The 20,557-nt window shown below is 32.8% G+C and overlaps 1 protein-coding gene across 13 annotated transcripts in view; it reads left to right on the top strand.

Moving 5' to 3' along the window:
• Window positions 1-2,364, top strand: part of LOC148624955 (serine/threonine-protein phosphatase 2A 56 kDa regulatory subunit delta isoform-like) — a 29,562-nt gene extending 27,198 nt beyond the window's left edge. For all 13 annotated transcript variants that reach the window (XM_088568110.1, XM_088568114.1, XM_088568106.1 and 10 more), the window contains one exon: window positions 841-2,364. In XM_088568110.1, coding sequence (XP_088424236.1) covers window positions 841-987 — 147 coding nt within the window. In that variant the 3' untranslated portion in view covers window positions 988-2,364. The remainder of the gene's footprint in view (window positions 1-840) is intronic.
• The last annotated feature ends 18,193 nt before the right edge of the window (window positions 2,365-20,557 follow it).

Raw genomic sequence — 20,557 nt, forward strand, 5'->3', positions numbered from 1 at the left:
ATCACCTGTTTATGTTTTGCTGTTAACAGTTATTTGCAGTTCTATATACTTTATATTTATTCAGCAGTTTTGGAATACAGCTGTATTGTAAACTCAGAAATATTTTTTATTTTTATTTTTTAAAATATTGCAATTAAGTTGTAATAGGAAAGACAAAACATCATATTTTAGATTTTTATCAGGAGCTATTTTTTTCTCTTTTACATCTTTCTGACTTCATTTTCTCATAAGATAGTTTAAATTGCATAAAATTTCTGAGTTTGCATTGTTAGATTGTGTTTTTTTTCTTGCATGGAACTGCATATCAAACATTTGAAGGTTTTAAATGCCAGTCTTTGTAAGTATTAGGCTGTGGATGACAAGTGGTCATAAAACTGCCTGTTCTTCTGATATTGTAATTGTTACATTTGTACCATCAGAAGTCAAGAGTAAAAGACCTTACAATTAATATCCTTTTTTGTTAAATGTTTCACAAAATTGAAATTTCTTGTTAAATGGACGATTTTTTGACGTTTCTAGTTTTGCCAGATTCTTACAAAGACTCACAGAAAGACAACATTATGAAAGTTTCAAATCTGTAATAAATTTATTGTAGGGACTGAAAATAGTATTGTCTTGTTGGTTCCATTTCAGTCTACAGTGTGTTTCCAAAGAACTAAATATATTGATTGGCTTATGTATAATGATCGGTCAGATTTATCAAGATGAACAGGGAAATTAGTTGTAAAAAATCAAAATGTAAATAACTTTCTTTGTTTACTACTATAATGTATGTCTATTTAATGATTTTGTGATTATTCTTTTGAAGATATATAAATTCTAGCCTTTTTTATTTTTCAGTTGACTAAGAAGAAAACAAAGACGGAGAAGCCCCTATTGCGGCGAAAATCTGAACTACCACATGACATGTCCATGATCAAGGCTTTGGAAAGCCATAAAAGAACAGATGACTTTCTTTCAACTTCTTCAGAAAGCTCTTCAACTTGAGACTAAATGACCTTAGTTTTAACAATTGTGGACCATTAATTTTTTGTCGTAACGGTGGGAATCCAATTTCTCCATATCTGGTGACTGCAAGATCATTGTGTGTGAATGGGTAAAGGTGAATGGGTGCATTTCATGTCAACATTTTTAATATATTGTATATAATGCCCAGTCTGAATGGTATAATCGAGAGAATTTTATGAATTACTCTAGGCCAAACTTTTGAAGTGAGTAGTACTATACTAGATGTGTGTGTATGTGTATGTGATACAGTCATAAGATTTTGTAAAACTGCAATTCTGTGATAAATTTAATTGACTTGCAGCACCTTGTGATACTCCACACCCTTTTTGCCTTATAAGGGTATGTGGGAGGAGTCTCTTATTTTAATGAGTTTTAGGGGTGTGTTCATTGGTTATTTGGTAGAAGTACCTCAGGTTATCATCATGCAAATTCAATTCAATTAGACATTGTTTATAACCCTTTCTTGTTATAGTGGAAGTTTGGAAGGTGTAGTGAGGGTGGACATGATGTGAAGATGTTTCGGTCAATTACAGTTAAAATACGACCTGTTTACAGGGTTAGTGGATTCAATTGGGACCATTTGTAAATGAGATTAGGGGGACATATAGGACTCAGGTGAAATGGACCAAGATTATCATAAGATTATTTATCGTAATGAATCCTCAGACAACCATTGTTAGTGCATTGTCCACCCTCTCAGTGTTATTTAAGCCTAGCTGTATTGCTTTGACAAGGATTTTTGTTTACTGGTGGTGTTGTTATTGAATATTCCAATGTCTGTTGTAGGTTACGTCATTCCAGCTGTAGACTCAAAGCCACATACTAAATATAGTACTAAATCATTTTGTTTGTTCTGAAAATATGGATTTTAAGCTTGTCAGGTACTGAATTTTTTTTAAGATTTTCTACTGGAAGAATGGAATTGTAGATGATTGTTATTGCTGTTAATAGATTCTGTTACATGTAGTTGCATGTAGTTGCAAACTTTATTTCTTTCAAAACAAGTTTAATTTGAGAAAATATACCTTTATGCATTTAAAGTATTCATTTTTACTTTTCACAACTAAGCAATGATATTAGATAATCATAAAATTTGACAGGACTGCAATTGCATGATTTTTTATTCACAACAGCTATTAGTGATCATATTCTGAAAGCATTTACATGTACCACTAACATTCAATTGAACAGTTGTCTTTTTTCCTCCAGTAACATTCTTCTGAACAAATTAAAACCAGTGAAATAAAATGATTCATTTGTTGTTTGTCTGTCTGTAACTATTAAACAGTCTGTTCATGAGATATCTGAAAAAAATTATCATAATTGAGAATAAAACATTTTACAGAACTTTGTAAATTGTAGTTTCACTTTTATTTTACCTTGACAAAAAAGTTGATGTCAGCTTTTTCTATTACATGTACTATTTGTCTTCATAGAGATTATCTTTTGATTTAAAGAAATATTTTTTTATAACTACAGGACATAATGCATAACAGCTTGATCTGATTATTTTTGTTTGAGTTTCTAGTTTATTAAACATTTTTATGACCTCTAACATGTCTGTACTACAAGGTTACATACTACAAAACTTAATGTTAAGATTGGTTTTGTGGGTTGTGACCCTAGCCCTTTGGAAAATATGAGCCAAAAACTAATTAATATAACTGTACAAATGGCTTAATCCTTTTCTATGGGGTTTAATTTTATGTCTTTAATTGATATGCTAAATCAAACTACATTTTGTTGGTATTTAGATTTTTATATGTTCATAAAAATTTGGGGTCATATGATTGTATGGCACTCTCATCATACCTGTCTTTACAGAAACACTGTATATGTGCAAGAACTTGGATATTAATTAATGAATCTTGATGAAATTTTACAAAACAGTTCTAAATCAATAAAGGAAGGTAGGGTTATTGCTGCCTGTTTTGGAATTGGTGGTTAATTATAAAAAAGGGGGTAAAAATTGTTCTAAACCAAAAATGTGCTGAAACAAATACTTTAATCTTGTAATTTAAGTGCATGTGTGTGGAGCTCTGTACGCGCGTCAAAACGTTCCATACAGGCCAAGTTAGGCTTGTGTTGACTCCTGAGGTATTTAGCATCACCACGTAGGAACAAAGGAGAAACCTAACACAATTCTTGTTTCAGGGCAACAACTTGAATAAAGTAGTACTAAAAGGTTCAATGCTACAGAATGTTTTGATGGATTAAAGGGTTGTGGCCCGTACATGATCGGAACAATGACCAAATAGGTGTCCTAAACGAGCAGTTTCTTCAACCTTGTATAAATAGAAAAAAAGGAACAGATATAGTGAAACGTTACAAATACTATAGTATTATTGCGTTAAGTTTTCCGTATTAGTTCGAGGCTAGCCATATTGGACAGAGGCAATAACTCAGCCAATATGGAAAACCTTACGCAATTATACCTTTATGGACTATACGCATTTATAACCAGTCCAATATGGCGTATTAAACGATTAACTCCCTTATTGGCGCACTTGTGTGTTTTTATTGTATCGGCAGTTTTGTTCATATTTTGGCTAATATTCGAACGTTAGTTAATAACCCGTTATATAACCTTTGTACTAACAGCAAGCACCCTCGGAGATCACCAAAAAGTCTTCAAGAAGCGAAAACGCACATTTGAGTAAGCTCTGAAAGGCATCGACAACAGAAATAAAAATCCATGGTAACAGAACGATGACACTTCTTCCAAATAAACCAAAATATCAAGTAACGACATTTAGACAAATTGATATTTTATATGGCTAACTTCAATTAAAGCACTGTGACCATAGGACTTCTGTAGTGATGACTTCAATCTTACAGCAACATAACCCTGTTCCAGAAGCATAATTGTAAGTAGTCGAGCACGGTACAAAAAGTCGGCGTAGTTTACAGGAATTTTACATGAAACACTTTCAAAATTTATCAGAGTGAAAAATTTGCGATATTTGTCACCGAACTGAAACTCGGAAGGGAACGACATGCAAGTGGTTTCAATTTAGCTAGGCAAGATGACAGAATGCTTGCACTGATTAATTAGCTTTTACGTCCGGTTCAAGTTAGTGACACTTATTGTTCCCATGCCAAGTGTTGATAGAGGACGTGGATATTTAAAAAAAAAAGATTGTTATGCCTAATAGTGTTTAAAATAAGGGAAAATACCAGATTCAGTTTGCAACTTTATTTTGTCGTTTAAATTGACCATTCTCCAGGAATCAGTTTACCCCACCTGTCACTAACACACGTAGATAAAAACATGTTGACACTGACGAAGACGTGAGCGTTCGTGGGGCAGCAAGACTGCAATTCCTTGGTAATGGACAGGATTTTGTAAAGTGTTCTTGCAAAACTAGTTGCAAGAAATAAAAACAAAACAAAACAAAAAAACTTGCACTTGCTTCAAGGCACGGGTGTTGTGTAACTCCAGATATCATAATAGCTTATCATGCAACAACAAGTGACAAAGTTGAATGAAGATTTGGTCTCTCACCCTTTGTACATGCATGTAATAACATGATATTTTGTCCAATTACATTGAATGACCCAGTAATTACACGTATATACTAATATGTATTATACTTATTTCCTGTAAAATATCCATCCGCACCATAAGAGCCGATTTGTTCATCGGTCATAGTTCGTTTATCCCTTACGTGACGTGTAAGCAACTCGGCGGGTGTTTCTGGAAAAATGCAGAGCACGCTTATCGGTGCACATGGTCTATGCTCCAAGTTTTTAGTGGAGTCCGGGTTTCTCGTTTAAATTTTGTTTCTTTGTACGTCTTATTTTGGTTATTTCATGTTTGTTGTGTGTATCTGTTTTCCCTGTCTGTTTGTGTAGTCTTTATCCTTGGAATAAATTCTTTTGATTTTCACTCGAATCTTGGTTCTATTCTGAGTTATTCTTTCATGGTTCGACTTCTCCGGTCGACCGTGTACTGCACAGTATTTTATGATTGTTGTACCCTGCTTACTATTTGTGCCAGATCGTGCCTAAAATTAAAATATGTTTCATTTCGTAAAAGAGAACTGTTGGGGTTCTTCATTTTGGGTCTGTTTCAAATTGGCTCACACCGAGGCCCAAGGAATTATTTAACACAAAAAAACTTTATGATAATTGTTATTTTCTATTTAGCCAAACCTACACATGTGTTTGTCCATGAGTTTGTCGAAATTGAAGTTGAGAATTTAACTTTAATTTCATTTCTTTGACATACCGAATCTCACCATGTAATATCTGTGTCAGAGACTAATGCTGTGCAAAAAAAAAAAAAAAAAAAAAAAAAAAAAAAAAAACCAGTTTGAAATACATCATGCTTGAATGTATTGAAAAATTTAAGATTTAACACAGAGTTGCATCTATCTACGCCCGGTCAACACTTTATTCACAAATGGATTAAATCGATTTTTTTTTCTTATACCTTCCACACTTCTATAGTCTTTAGCATCTCTAATCATGCATCCTGGTCAAAAGTGCGTTACGACTCCTTATATGGACATATTTTATGTCAGTTTACCACATCCTTTCGGTCCAAAATATTTTCTGGGATGAGTATGTTGCTACAACAGATTCACTATTGAAACCAAATTTTATACCCCATTTATTACCCCTATGATATCACCAGTGCTCAAGTAAGTCTCGAATGTAACAGTTTTGTGGATGCTATTAATGATTTTCTGTCAGCAGTTTGAGCTGAGGAGTCGAGGGAGACTGACAAAGATTTAACTTAATTCAATAATTTTTTCAATGAAGACTATCATGTGAAAAATTGGGATGATTTGGCGTATATAGAATTAATTACCAAGCCCATTCATTTCTCTGAAATTGTACAAATCTAATTATTTAGATTATAATTCAACCTTTAATTGGGTATTAGTTGTTCTATCAATCTTAGTCAGTCAAAGCCAAGTTACCCATTGTAAGTTTCAATTAAAATTATTTTATTAAGCGATAGCTCAACCAACCACTACTCTATGAGAGATGCGTGCTTTTACTGTTACTTGAACGTTTATTTTCATTGAAAGCCCAGCGTATATCTGCAATAACATGGAAAATCTATATTTGTCATGAAGCTAATATTACCGAGTTTTACCTAATAGTTTAGAATTAAAGTCGCTGCTCAATTTAAGCGTATGTAAATTGTCATATAAAATGGACGAATGGTTGGGTCATAGCCAGAACAATACAGTGCACTTTTTACATTCAAATGATATGCTGAAATTTATTAAAAAGGGGTAACACTCATTCAATTATTCATTATTCTGACGAGCGACAACAACAATTCCTGTGTGCCGTCTCCGTGTATATCTAATCTTTCACTACTCTTGGGTTGTCGGGTGTCACTAACTGGAATCGGCTTATATATTTCACGTTTATAAGGTTTGATTATTTGCGCAAAAGTCGACGATTTACTTTTAGTTGTAGAATTAACAGTGGTAAATTGCATGAAATGAAAATAATGCTTACTCATAATTACCTCCATAAAGCTATAAGAAACGTTGTATCTGCGTAGACTCGGGCATTAACCCCTATATTTCCCCATTAAAGACAGGGCAATGAAAAAAAAAACCCAAAAAACTACCATTAAGTTCGAATCAAATGTTATCCTACTACTGTACATACTGACATTTCTATTAATTCATCTTTGAACATCCATTTTAAAGCAAATATAACCGTTGTCAATGAGATTGCTGAATAGCCTGTATGATAGACACATTGAAAGCATTAATCATTGATACATACAGCTGATGATAGAAAGGGTTGCAAAGGTTTTGTTCACTAATTTTTATACAAGATCCAATAATCCTGAAATGCAAAAACACAAAAAAAAAATTAAAAAAAATGGAGGCGTCTTGATGTCTCAACTGAGAAATTATGTAGACAGAGCTACATTTTAAGTATTCAGTTTTCAACCTAGTAGTTTACATGAAAAAAAAACTATTTGGTTTACGGTAGATCAGATTTCGGTCATATAACAATGAGTACCGTTCATAGTTCATTATGGTTCCTTTTGTTAGGATATAGTTTAATGTTTTTGCATGAGAAAAATATTACAAGACGACAGTAGGATGCAGTGTCGCTGAAAATTTTGTTCGTTTTGTTTTTGTTTCCTTTTTCTTACGAAAAGAGTAAAAAGAGTACTAAATATTGCTACCTTTAAAATGAATAAATTGGTTTATATTTAAGGAATTATGGATGGAAAAACCACACATTTTTTACCTCTGAGTATTGCAATTCACCAGCGTTTTATGTATAATTCTGTTTTTAGTTATAGAAAAAAAATCAATGATAGAAGTTAAATCTGATTTTGCCAGAACAACCGTGAATATCTTTAACTAAAAGAACAAAAAAAAAAAAAAAAAAAAAAAAAATCGATGACCATGCCATGGTGAAATAATGCGTAAAAATTAAAAAAATATATACACAACATTCAAATTTTGCATGATTCTTCAAATTGAAAAGCGACAAGATTTATATTTTACCGCTTAGTAAATTATTTCCCGTTGAAATAACTAACTTCGGAAAGCCAGATTTTTATCGAGTGTCAATTAAAATTTCAAAAATTGCATGTACTACATGATTTCTAAATCCCATTAATTATTGCCACTGTTATCTTAAAGCCACAAAAGAAAACAGTATTTCGATTTTTGTAATTAAAGTTTAGGTCCTCACTTTAAAGAAATAACGACAAAGCAAGCGGAAGCAGGCGAGTACATATATCTAAGATTAAGTGGTTATGTTTTTTTTTCTTCTGCTTTAGTTAAAGCAAAGAAAGGTCAAACAAACAACATGACACAACTAAGTGGACACGCATGTTAAATGTGTAATTGTTATATTCATTACACAAGGTAATCTGGCAATAAATTAAAATGTCATTCAAATCTCGCATTTCATGACAATCTAAACAAAATCACCAATAGTTTATCATGGCCTACATTCAAAAATTTTAAATAAAACCAATAAGAACTCTATTTTCAGCTTTGTTCTTATTTTTTTTTATTCCCAAAAGACAATTTTGTGGTCAAATTTTGGTTCTATATCTTGAAATATACTATACTGATACTGATACTGATACTTATTCAACAGATGGTTTACTTAGATATGTGGTTTATTTCTGAATTAATCCAACTTCCATACGGGGTAATTTAAACGGAACAGCTGTTATTTTGGCACGCCTAGGGAAATTTTTTTTCACAAAAAATACCGTATTTGTCATATCAGAAAAGAAATAATTCCTTCCGGAGGTAGATTTGTACTCATTTTAACATGGGTTTGGCATTTATATTCTAATTTAACACCTCGGTGTCGCTCGGTGTAATCGAATATAAATGCCGTACCCATGTTAAAATGAGAACAAATCTACCCCCTCTATGAATTATTTCTTAAATTTACATCAAGAAAATCACTGTTACATCAATAAAGTTGAGGGGCAAAGAAGAAACATATCTTAACTAAATATCCCAAAACAAAAACATACCAACTCTGAAAAAAGAAAGAAAGGAAAGAAAATAAAGAAACATTTAGAAAAGATAGATAATACACAACAGGACGAAAGAAAGTGAATAAGCTTAATTAGCAGCCCTGGATGTATTAGGTTCCACACTAGAACTTAAAGATTTTAGATCTGATAAAAGGAAAAACAAATCGAGTCTCCATGGGCAAAAACACAACATGATGCATACAGTTGTCCAATGAGCGCTATTAAGAAAATCGACTTAATGTCCACAATTTCAAACAAACACAAATAAAACAAAGTAAACTATCACACTACAATGTGAAGTCCTGTGGTCCTTTTCACAAAAAATCGTAAGTGTAAAATTCGTCGTAAGTTATGACGTTACAATACTTTTATTTACTATGACGTCATAACTTACGACTAATTTTACTCTTACGATTTTTTGTGAAAAGGACCACTGGTCATAATTTTGTTCAATTGTGGTATATATGGTAAATATAAGAGACAATGGGGTATCAGATTCTTTCATTTGCTAATTACAACAGACAAGAAAATGACCAGGCACGAACAGAAAAAGTGTTTATGTACGTCTACATACAATTCTCAACGAACAAACACAATTAATTTATATCAGTAAGTGAATCGAGAGAACACGATTAGGCATAGTACCAAACACGTGCCTCAGGTGTTGTTTCTAACAATTTTTATTTTATTTTATATTTGATACCTTCTGCTGATATTGTTTTAGTTGATACCTTCAGTTGATATTGTTTTAGTTGATACCTTCAGTTGGTAAATATTGTTTTAGTTGATGCCTTCAGCTGATATTGTTTTGGTTGATACCTTCAGCTGATATTGTTTTGGTTGATGCCTTCAGTTGATATTGTTTTGGTTGATGCCTTCAGTTGATATTGTTTTGGTTGATACCTTCAGCTGGCATTGAATTTCTAATGTTTTTTTTTCTCTTTGTTTAAGTCATGACATTGAATATAACCATATTGAATTCATTCTTCCTTCAAATGTTTGTTGCACATTTAAGTCTTTTGTATCTGAACTAAACAGTGTTAACACCAGTGAAAAAAGTTAAGACCAGTATTGCAACAAAAGAACATGACAGTCATAATCCATGGGCAAAAACAGACAATTACAATAAATGACACCATTTACTTAACGAATACACACAGATACTGGAGAATAAATTAGCAAAGCAGAATCAACAAAAAAAACTAGGAGTATATGTGCATTAGTAGGGTAAGCATGTTAAGTTGTTCTAGAAACACCAACTAACTTGATCATAGGATGCCCAATCAGGTTAAAAACGAACGAATCATGGTATCAACTTAAAGACTAACTCTCAACTGCTTGTTAGTGTCTACAAACCAAGGCAGCTAAGGCATAAAATAGAACGCTATAACTATAATTGTTTTTATCAAATACTAGTACTTTACATTATTTTTGACGGTTTTATCACTCTTTTCTAACAGAAAGAAGTGTGAGACGTACCTATGATAGCTAATTGTCTGGACGTCATAGACAAGATTAACAAATCAACTGAGGTACTCATAAAAGTACTTGCCTGACGTAATTTGGAAGTAAAGTTGATTGGAATTATACATAAATCATCGAATTTTGGCAACATTATGGACGAATATCTTGATCATCTGTCAACTCTTTATCAAAATACATAAGAGACACATAAAATCACGTCACTTCAGATCGGTTCTGTGTTGAATTCTAAACATTGCTCATGATCCTAGATCGTATCTAATGCATTGTCCCCCTTAAAAAATCCTTGTTACTATTCAATTGATGATTATCATAGATATTTGTCTCTATTTTTTTATTTTATGATTTCAACTGAGGGATATACAACGAATGACTTATTCTTTCCATAAATTTGTTTGTTTGGTTTTTTTTTGCCATTGATCCATTTGCAACGAATAACTTTCAAGGATAATGATACTTTGACCATTACTTTGATTTTGCACATAGTTGGTATAATTCTGTAAATTTGTAGGGATCACATATTATATCGAAATTTGCAATATCAATATAATTACTTACCACTAGGTCGATGTCACTGATGGTGGACCGTATGTCCCGAGGGTTTTCACCAACCAAATGGCCAGACTTGTCCGACATCGATTTATACTATTTATATTATTTATCAAAATTTGCAGTGTAACAAATTTCAAAATCTAAAACAGAGAGATTGTGATCCTAGTATTGTACATTATAGGGCCTTTGGTGATGGATTTGGCTTCCTTTTTCAATAGTTTAGGTTTTAGTATTTTTTGTAAACAATAAATTTTTGGATTGACATTGGACTCTGGCGCTGCTGATATGACGTTACGCCTTGAAACACGACGTGAGATGCAAGTAATTTACAATGTTGATATGATTGGTATTTATAAAGCTAATTAAGAGATCAAATGTGATATGTAGTAATGACTTATTTCGAAGTAAGCGAAAGACGAAAATTAGAAACATGTTAGGAACAGTGACATTTCGTTTCTACACCATCCCCTATTTGTTGTAATTCTAGGTCAAATTTTCGTTTAATCCATACATATGTTTAGCTATTAATGTATGATAAGTGAAAATGGTACATCACTGAATGTATAATCTTAAAAAAAATATGTATGCATATTTTTTGAAGAAACTGGTCGTACAAGGTGCAATTTGTTGTATGTTTGTTCAAAGGTGAAGAGGGGTGCCCTTCTTTTACTCCGGTTTAATGCTCAAAGTCCTAATTTCTTATTATAAATTCCAGTTTTATACCCTTTTGTTTTTTGTTTTTTTTTTGAGTCAACGTTTCCCCAATTGATATTTTGGATTGGTTTGTGATAGAATAATAGTTAAAAAAATAACCTTCAGTGTTCAAATAACAGTATTCTCAGTAGTTGTAATTCTGTAAAAAATGTTAAATGTAATCATAGTTATGGAGGAAAATAAGCCATGACAATCTCTTGATAATATGACCAACCTGTTGCAAATTTTGTAACTTTTATTTTCATGTTATAAAAGAAGTGCTTAGTGTTTCTATTTAACATCAGCTAATGCACATTTTCAATTTTTTTTTTTTTTTTTTTTTGGATTTCAGTAAATTTGATGAGAATTTAGTCCCAGTCTTTGTGTAGTGTCCGCTGGTGATAACAATTATACAAAAAAGATACAGCTTTAATTATTCTTCATATAGTCAATGTTATTCCACTTTCATCCCAAAGTTATAAGAATCTTAAGCTTTTTCTACTGTTTGACAACGACCAAGTCATTTTCCTGTAGGTAAAAATCTCCTATTCTGTAGGTAAAAATCTTCTACCAATTTTCTTCTAAGCTCCAATATTACTGATTCAATAGAGGAGTTTACTTATCAAAACTGGTATTTACCTTGGGCTATTCGAGTTCAACAATGTTAGAAGTCACAGTCAATCGACTGTAAATGCTTACTCTTCTTACGCCTTTTTTTACCCCCAAACATATCACTTATTCTTGGCTTAAATTTCTGATTGAACGTACGAATTTAAACTTAGTCACTTAGTTTTTTTTTTTTCACATCACAACGGTTAACTTTACGGTTGCATCGAACCAAACTACAGGGGACAAATTTTGGTGATTTGTTTTGATTAGTATTTTTTACTTATTATGATTTCGAGGTAAACTTATTCTGTGTAAATATAAACATTTTCAAAATTGTTTTTTACATGTTTAAACACAAGTTACGACAATTTATAGAATTGCTTTGCTACTACACACCAGTGCCTTTCGCTTAAGTACGAAAACGATATTTTAATATGTCTCAATATATGTTTCTAATTTAGTCGCATTTTCAAATACATCATCCAGTCGAGCATTTGTATGGAATATTTTAATGATTTCCTGTCAAAAATGTTAAATTTGAATTAAACCGAATGAAAGAAATCTGGTTAAATCAAATTACTGTTACTCCATCAAGTATAAATGGTTTAAGATACATTAAGCTTGATTAAGCAAAGTATCAATTTCTGTAAATAATGTCCGATTTTTATGGTTTATCTAATCAAATATCATTGGATACAATAGTTCCGTTATAATGCTTTTATATTCTTAAAAGGTTCTTTTAATACACTGTAATTAAAAAAATGTCTTCCTAGTTGTTTTGTTTCCTTTGCAAAATAAGTCTCTTGCTAGTTCGCTCCACCGCTTTCGAAATTTTATAGAATATTTTTAGTAATCTTCTAAAATACATTTTCAATACCTTCAAATTAGAAATAGAAAAACAAAGATAAATGCTGTCACAAATTACAAGTTTCTATGCGCAAAAGGCACAATAACTAAATGAATGAGTCATGTCTAGTTGATGATTCTTCATATTCAAATCAAGTGTTTCTTCGAATTTGCCCCTTCAAACACTGAAATTATTTTTATTTGTTGTCAGTCTTTACCAACCAGAGTTTATTTGTGACGCAGTATTTAAAAATGGATGGTCGTGTGTATTTTCCCATACTCTGTATCCCGAGAATACTGACCAAAGTCCTCCAATAGTAAAAAACAAATAGTCGCCATATGATACTCTTATCCAAACATTGTCTCGGTATTTGTTCCTGTATTGTGATCTGCTACTAAATCACTGTCCACAAAATTGGCTATTCCAGCACTCTACAGTTTAGTTTAGTTTCACACTTTTGGCTAGGGATGAAAAACGACATTAATGGAAACAAGTGGTTGCTATAGTGATTAAAAAATGAAGAATCTATTGTTGATAAAACATTTTCTGAAAAAGGAGACTTTTAGAAGTATTTTGCAAAGTTTCATATATTTTCAATGTTGAAGGGGCTTTTTTCAATGACAATTTGACTTCATTGTGAAATTGAAAGTAAGTCAATACTTTACCATGCTAAATTTGATAAGTGGATTACAAAGTGAAAAAGCTAAAAATCTAACCGGCGATGCCAATATGAGGAAGGGCTTTTCAAAGGAAAAAAATTTGAGTTTCAGGGCATGAACTAAAAATTTAGATATTTTGCGGGAAATTTTCGCATATTTTTGCATGGTTTCTATGGTAACGCTATTTGTTGTGGGTAAATTTTTTCAGAAAATTTTTATTGCATTCTAAAGGCCTTGGCTTGAGCTATTTCTAGATACATAGATTTACAGATGCTTGACAATTCTTTAAAGTGATAAATGTTACAAAGCATCAGATTACACGACCAAAATAAGGCTGTTCTACAATACTGTGGAGTGCTGGATATAATATCAACTCCATTTTTAACGATGACCGGAGTGAAGTCCCCCTTTGGAAGAGAAACTGTTATCCATGAAAATACGTGCAAACCGTCGTCAATAACTTTCCATTACAACCACTGTAGCATCCACCGGGGTTCAGTTTCAATCTATCAAAGACAACAACTGTGTTGCAGGAAGATTCTTCTTGTTTTTGCTCACTCCAGCCAAAAATGCACACCTGTTCTTGTCTACAATATGTAAACCAATCTTATGAATTATTACAATGGTGTATAGCATGCATTGGACTACTTCTAGTTATAGGTAAAAAATATCCAAAGAAAAAAGTCTTTTGCAGTGATTTGTTGTAGTATTTCATTCTGTTTATAACATTATGCAACATGTTTTCCTTTCCTGTTTTCATGTTTAGGCAATGTACTTGGATTTTATGTATCGGAACTGTCCTATTTTTTTCATGCTACAGTATTTTCCCCTGATAAATCAACAATAAAAAAAATCCATCCAAGCGTAACAAAAAAGCATCCATTGTATTTAAATGAAAGTAACATGTTTCACTAGTATCTTTGTTCATTGTTAAGATAAAGCAATCATCCAAACCAATTGATAACTACGGTTTCGTTCTATGTTAGATTAGGTTATTTTCTGTCCTTCATATTTCGCCTTATCATTATATTTCATATTGATAAATAGTTGTTGTCGACAGTTGATTTTAGTGATCTCAAATCTACATCTCCTTGGTTGTCGAAGTTTGAAATGTGGTTTGTGACAATCGTGTCATACAATGCAAAAGCAGAACATCAGAATTGTTTGTTTTACTTTTTCATAACTTACACAAAATAGAAACATTATCACGATAGTAACTCTAGTGAAACAGTGCAGTGCAATATCCATTTGTTATGTATATCTAAAAAATTCGTAACGATGTCAGAACTGTCAGATGCAAATTTTTGGTCGTTCCCTCCGCCGGACTCGAACTCGTACCGCTGTGACATTTATGACAACACCGCCTACACAAAGTTAAGCGCCCCAGACCACACGGCCAGCTATGCTATATACAAATATAGCTTTCGCTGGCCAGGTCATTCCTCCTCGTAGGATTAATCTAGGGCTGTAACTTAGTACACGATGTATGGTAGTACGAGACAGCTCATCTACGTGTTATTATGTAGGATAAGAGATCAAATTAATGATACATGTCAAAACAAATCAATATCATAAACACTGTTTGGAATAATAATTGAAGCAATCAAAACAAACAAGTAAATGGAAACAAAAACACTGCGTTATATTAAACATAGAAATAGACGAGTTCGTCTTCTAGTTTATTGGGCTGGTTCCCTAAGGGTCTAATACCATCTTTACTTATGCCCTTTGAACAGCTTTAATCTGTTAACATGGGACTTTCTTTCATTTTGTACAGAGCACCTGACACAATACAATTTATATCACTGTAAATGGCCCTATCCATATCATTTGAAATTTTGGCGATTTCCCTTCATATCTTCTTGAGTCATGAAACAGGAACACACTGCCCCTTACATTTTCACGTACTTTTTCTAAACATTTAGTTAGATTTGCTACATATTCATTCTCTGAATAATAGGTTTTATTTTCTTGGGTCCCATACAACAAATCTATATGTAATTTCACTTCTCGGTCCACCATCATGAAACAGGGTGTTTCACCAACAGTTTAATGAAACCATCATTAGGTAAGGTAGATACTGGACCCAGTCCCTTTGTTAATTGTACATGAACTTGCTAATCATGTTATCAATTGTACGGTTGTGGATGGAATGGGTTATTTCTAGTTTCATTATTGTTTAGCTTTTTACACTTTGCACAAAAAAGGTCTGAAGTAAACTGAGCACCCCGGTCAATATGAATCTGGAGTGGTATACCATATCTGCAGATAAATTACCGTAGTAATTTGTCTTCAACAGTAGCAGCCTCAATATCAGCTATATAATAAGACTCAGCAAATATGGTAAAGTTATTCGTCACCAAAAACAGTATTTATTTCCTTTTATTGTCTTTGTGACTGGACAAAGAATATTAATTCAGCCTCTTTCTTTCTAAAGGCTCACCAACATTATAAGTTTTCATCTGTCCCTTTGTGCGCTTGGTCGGTTAGTTTCTCATCTGGTATTCAGTGCATCGTTTGCCCCACTTTTCAACAAATATATTTTAGTCTGCCCAATAAAGTCTGTGGCGAATTCTAGATATTGTATGGTTGAAACACGAATATGTTTTATAAACATTACAGAAATGTTTGCATCACTAGGCTCCATACCTACTTGCTAGGTCAAAAGTTGAGAACAAAGTATTGCCTCTCAAAGCATCCAAGCATGAATCCGTTCTGTCAAGTGAAAAACTATCTTTTACTGAAAGATAATTTCACCTTAAGGATATCAATACAAATTGTCAATGAAGAGTTTCTTTTTTTACCACAAATATGCGTGAACTCAAGGGACATTGGGTCTGGCGAATGACACGACCTTTTAGCATATTATCAATTTTATCATTAACTTCCTTTCTTAGTGTCAGAGTATACGACAGGGCCCTTGGTATACAGGTAGCATTTATTTTGTGTTATTTTGTATTATAACATTAGTTTTATCCAAACACTTTAATGTTTTGGCAAAGGGATAAAGGGTTTTTAACATCATTATTCATTGTCAAGATTTCCTTGAAACCTTTCAAGCATTTTTTTTTCATTTATTCTAGGAGTTTATTTTTAAGGACTGAATTAAAGTCCTCTATAATGCTGTTAGAATGCACTTTCTGATTGCAGCACACATATCTTTCTATGATATTTGGAGAGAATCTGTGGTCATGATCCTTAGAGGTAGATAATCCCCCTTAAATATCCCAAAAGTCTTTGTCACAAGTATGTCCTTACTTTTTTAAGCTTTACTGGTATTGTCCAGTATAAAGGTTGTACCGTAAGGAAGGTTGGCTAAGCGTCTTGTTTTCCCTGTATCATATTTTCACTATTCTGGGAGATGGTGACCTTTTCATGAATGGATTTTTAAAATAAAGTAGGCATTTGACTCCCAAGAAAGCACACTATAGGGTTATTGTTTAACTTTATGAACCTATTTGGAATATCTATTGCAAACATCTTGTTCATCATAAAGTCATAACCTAAAACAATAAGTATATCCACTGGAGCCACTATAAATGACTGATATATGTATTGATATTCCACAGGTACTGGCAGCTTTATTTTATCCAGATATTTTACATTCATATCATCTGCCATTTTCAAATCATTTTCAAAGACCCCCTAGTCTAGCTTTGATATAAGGGGTAATTTTTCAAATATTTTTATGTTAAGTAACTCATTGAAGCGTCTGTGTCAATTAAAATATGAAACATATGAATCAAAATTCAATTTTCATTAAAAGACCAACATGTTCATAGCTTTTTACTCTTTAGATGTTGGATCCCTGACCTTTAATTTCCTCTGCTGAAAGTTGACCCTAACTTTCAGCGTTTAAAAGTTTCCCTGTTCCGATTATTTCTGTTTTGAGTATTGGCAAAATGCATGGTTGGTTCATTTTCAAATATACCAACTATGCCTTTGAACTTGCTCGGCACTGGGATGGCATTTATGGGATTAACATTATGATTGGGGTCATGGTTTCCGTTAATATTCAAGTTATGTTGGGTTTGTGACACAGGTATACGATAATCACCATAATTAAATTTCCAGACATAGGATATATATTTGGTTGGTTATACATAAAACTTCTATTAGGTTGGTCTAATCTGTAGTTACCCTGTTGGGTTTAAAATTGGGGTTTACTCAAACTTTGAATAAGCTCTTGCTTGTCCTTTTTGCGTTTTTCACACTTAAATCTGATGTGGCCTGGTTTTTGGCGGTAAAACATACCTCCTTTCATTTCGTCTTTGTTTCCTGTCATAACAATTTTTTCTGTTCGTGACTGTGTTTGTATTGTCTCCAGCCATTTGTCTTAAATATGATCACGTTTGGTGTAAATGGAACACATCATACTTAAGACATTGGTTTGATGCACTGCCAATATTATCAATACCCACCTGTATGAAAGACCGTTGTATGTTATTGTCATTATAGGCATCTCTAAATGTTCTAAAAGCAAGGTCACCTATTATTTCTTTTTGCCCTTTTGGATATGCTATACGTACTAGCCTTTTAATATTTTGACAGAAATCGGTCATTTCTTCGAATTTTACTGTCAAGTTGGTTTTTGAATAACTCCGTCTGATTTTCAGGGGCAATTGCTTTGTTAAAGCTTCAAACAGCTCTGCATAATGAATATCTGAGAAGTTTATATCTTCCAAGGCCCTACATGTAGCACCATCCATACATTAATTAAGAACTAAGGTTTATCTTTGGTCAGTCCATTTGTTACGTTTTGCTACAATTCAAAGTATCTTTTAAAATCCAACCAGTTTGACCTGTCATCATAATTTTGGGTTGCCTATAGCCTATGACTTCTGGATTTGTGGTCTGGTCGCGTAGTTGTTGACAATACGGAATGAAAAGTCATCGTGTTTGTCGTATAGTTCGATCAGTAGTTTTCCTTGACCATGGATCTAAAAGTGTAGGTCAAGATATTAGGCTGACTTCACAGTGTCTGTAGAATACTTTATCTCAAGTTCTTTGGGGTAAATGCGATGTAAAAAAAATCCCCAAACTAAGATTGTTTAACGATTATACGTCATCTGAATTGTGGAACTGAAATTAAAGGATTTAGATAAACGATTACTTTTCTTTTCGATCAGATCAGCTATAAAGTCAGCTTCCTAAGAGTGAAGGAATAGGTCAGCAAGTAGCACAATTTATTCCCATTAGAATGCGGACCGTTTGTTGAAAAATGTGTTCATCACACTGGAATAATATGATGTCGATCAAAAATACTGTTGATATTTTCTTTTTTGGCATAAGAATATTTTGACACATTTGTGTTTATGTCATTTTCTTTAGGACAGTTGTGTTTAACTGTCGTTGTTTCACTTTACTTTCTATTTTATTCAAAGGTTACTCGATCGCACTCATACCACCAGAGTGTTGGTCATGCAGTGTTAATTATAGGCATTCAATTTTACTTCCAGTTTCATCATTTTTTTCGGTATTTCGATAAATGGCGCCGAATGTAAATAAACTAAATGACTACTACTATGAGTGGGTAAAGGCCTTAACACATATGGTATATACAAGGGTGTCAGTATCTCTTAACACTAGCATACAAAGTATCTGAAGGTTCAAGAAATAGGTATCGAACCAAACTAAAGCAGGAAATGGAAAAGTGAGAACGAACGATACCCTGAACAACTTTCCCACAATAACATACCTACAATACACAATATATAAATGTCTATATCAACTTGTTGGCTGACACTCATTATTAACAACACGAATAATAGATACACTATAATCAAGTAGTGTACAGAGTAACAGGCTAAAAACCACTAATTCCACTTCCCATAGGCTTCTATGCTAATTTCACAATATTCAATGGCTTCTCTGGACTTTACCTCAACTTTAACCTGCAGATGACTATATATCAGCATGATTCTACATATGTCAGCTCACAATCCTCAGAATGGCATGTGGGGTTAGCAGACTTGCAGTGCAGTACTGGTCACCGGAAGTGAAGGGTCTATAAATAGCATGGGAAATCCCAGTGTTTTCACAAGATAGGGGTATATTTAAAAATCATTATGGAGATTAGGCTTCACATCACAAGAAGCAAAATGCATCTATAAAATGTACAGAAATGTTTTTCCTTTCAGAAACTGTTTAAAATTTTAAAATAAGATGAGAACTTTTTTCACAGCACTATGAGGAACAGGGGTAATTTCTGCGTAGGACTATTTTTGCGTACGTTCCAAATGCTCATTGGTTGAATTGGTGGTCTGTAACCTAACAACCTAACTCTAATACATTACTATTTCAGAAACATTAGACGTCTTTTACGTGTATGGTGTATGCCTAGAATATGCATGTTTTGTGAACTATCTTTTTTACTACCAATTTTGAAAATTTGGTTTGTTTAAATTGAGTTTTTCAGATTATCAATTATCAAAGAATGTTTCACTTGTTAAGATAAAAAAAATGCGTTGCTACGCCTTCACTAACCTTTAAGTGAAGTTTCAACTTCTGACTTCTGATTTTAAGTCATTCATCATTTCCTACATTGTAAAAACACTTCCATTAATGGAAGCAAGTACGTTCTCCTGAACCACAAGATCAATCTAATCTTTCATTGCCAAATCAATTTTTGTCATATCTTTATTTGCTGATAGTGCTGCCGTCATCGTATCATCAATGACATACCGTTCCGATTTTTGGGATAAACATTTGTAAACATAACAACATATAAGCACAATATAGAAGAAAAGACATCTATCCTCTCCATCCTTAAAACAATATTTACTGTTTTGTTTACAGAATAGTGATACGATTACGGGGATATTTTTGCATTTATATACTATCTATACGTACGCAGATACTTTTGGTGTAACATATTTTGGACAGGTAAGTTTTTGCCAAATTATAATGATTTTGTATTGCGTAGTAAACTTTCTTGTTATGTCGTGCCAGCGTACAAGAATGTACTCAAAAGTGCACGTAAAAGTCTGTGAAACGAAAGAAAGTCCTTTATTGATTATTTCCAAAATGATCTTGTCTGTTACTAGGATATGACAATCTAAGTTTAAACTAAAAGACAGCGATATAAGAAAATCACATTTCTAAGCACAAAACTTCTATATAGATATTCGTCGTAATTTTAAAGTACATAATGTGAAACTAATTCTAAACTATATTTACCACCGCAGATTATAACCACACATTCATGTCCTG

This window comes from Perna viridis, chromosome 2, assembly GCF_037379345.1.
Source record: "Perna viridis isolate PV_CMFRI_1.1 ecotype Kerala chromosome 2, ASM3737934v1, whole genome shotgun sequence".
In the NCBI taxonomy this organism is placed as follows: Eukaryota; Metazoa; Mollusca; class Bivalvia; order Mytilida; family Mytilidae; genus Perna; species Perna viridis.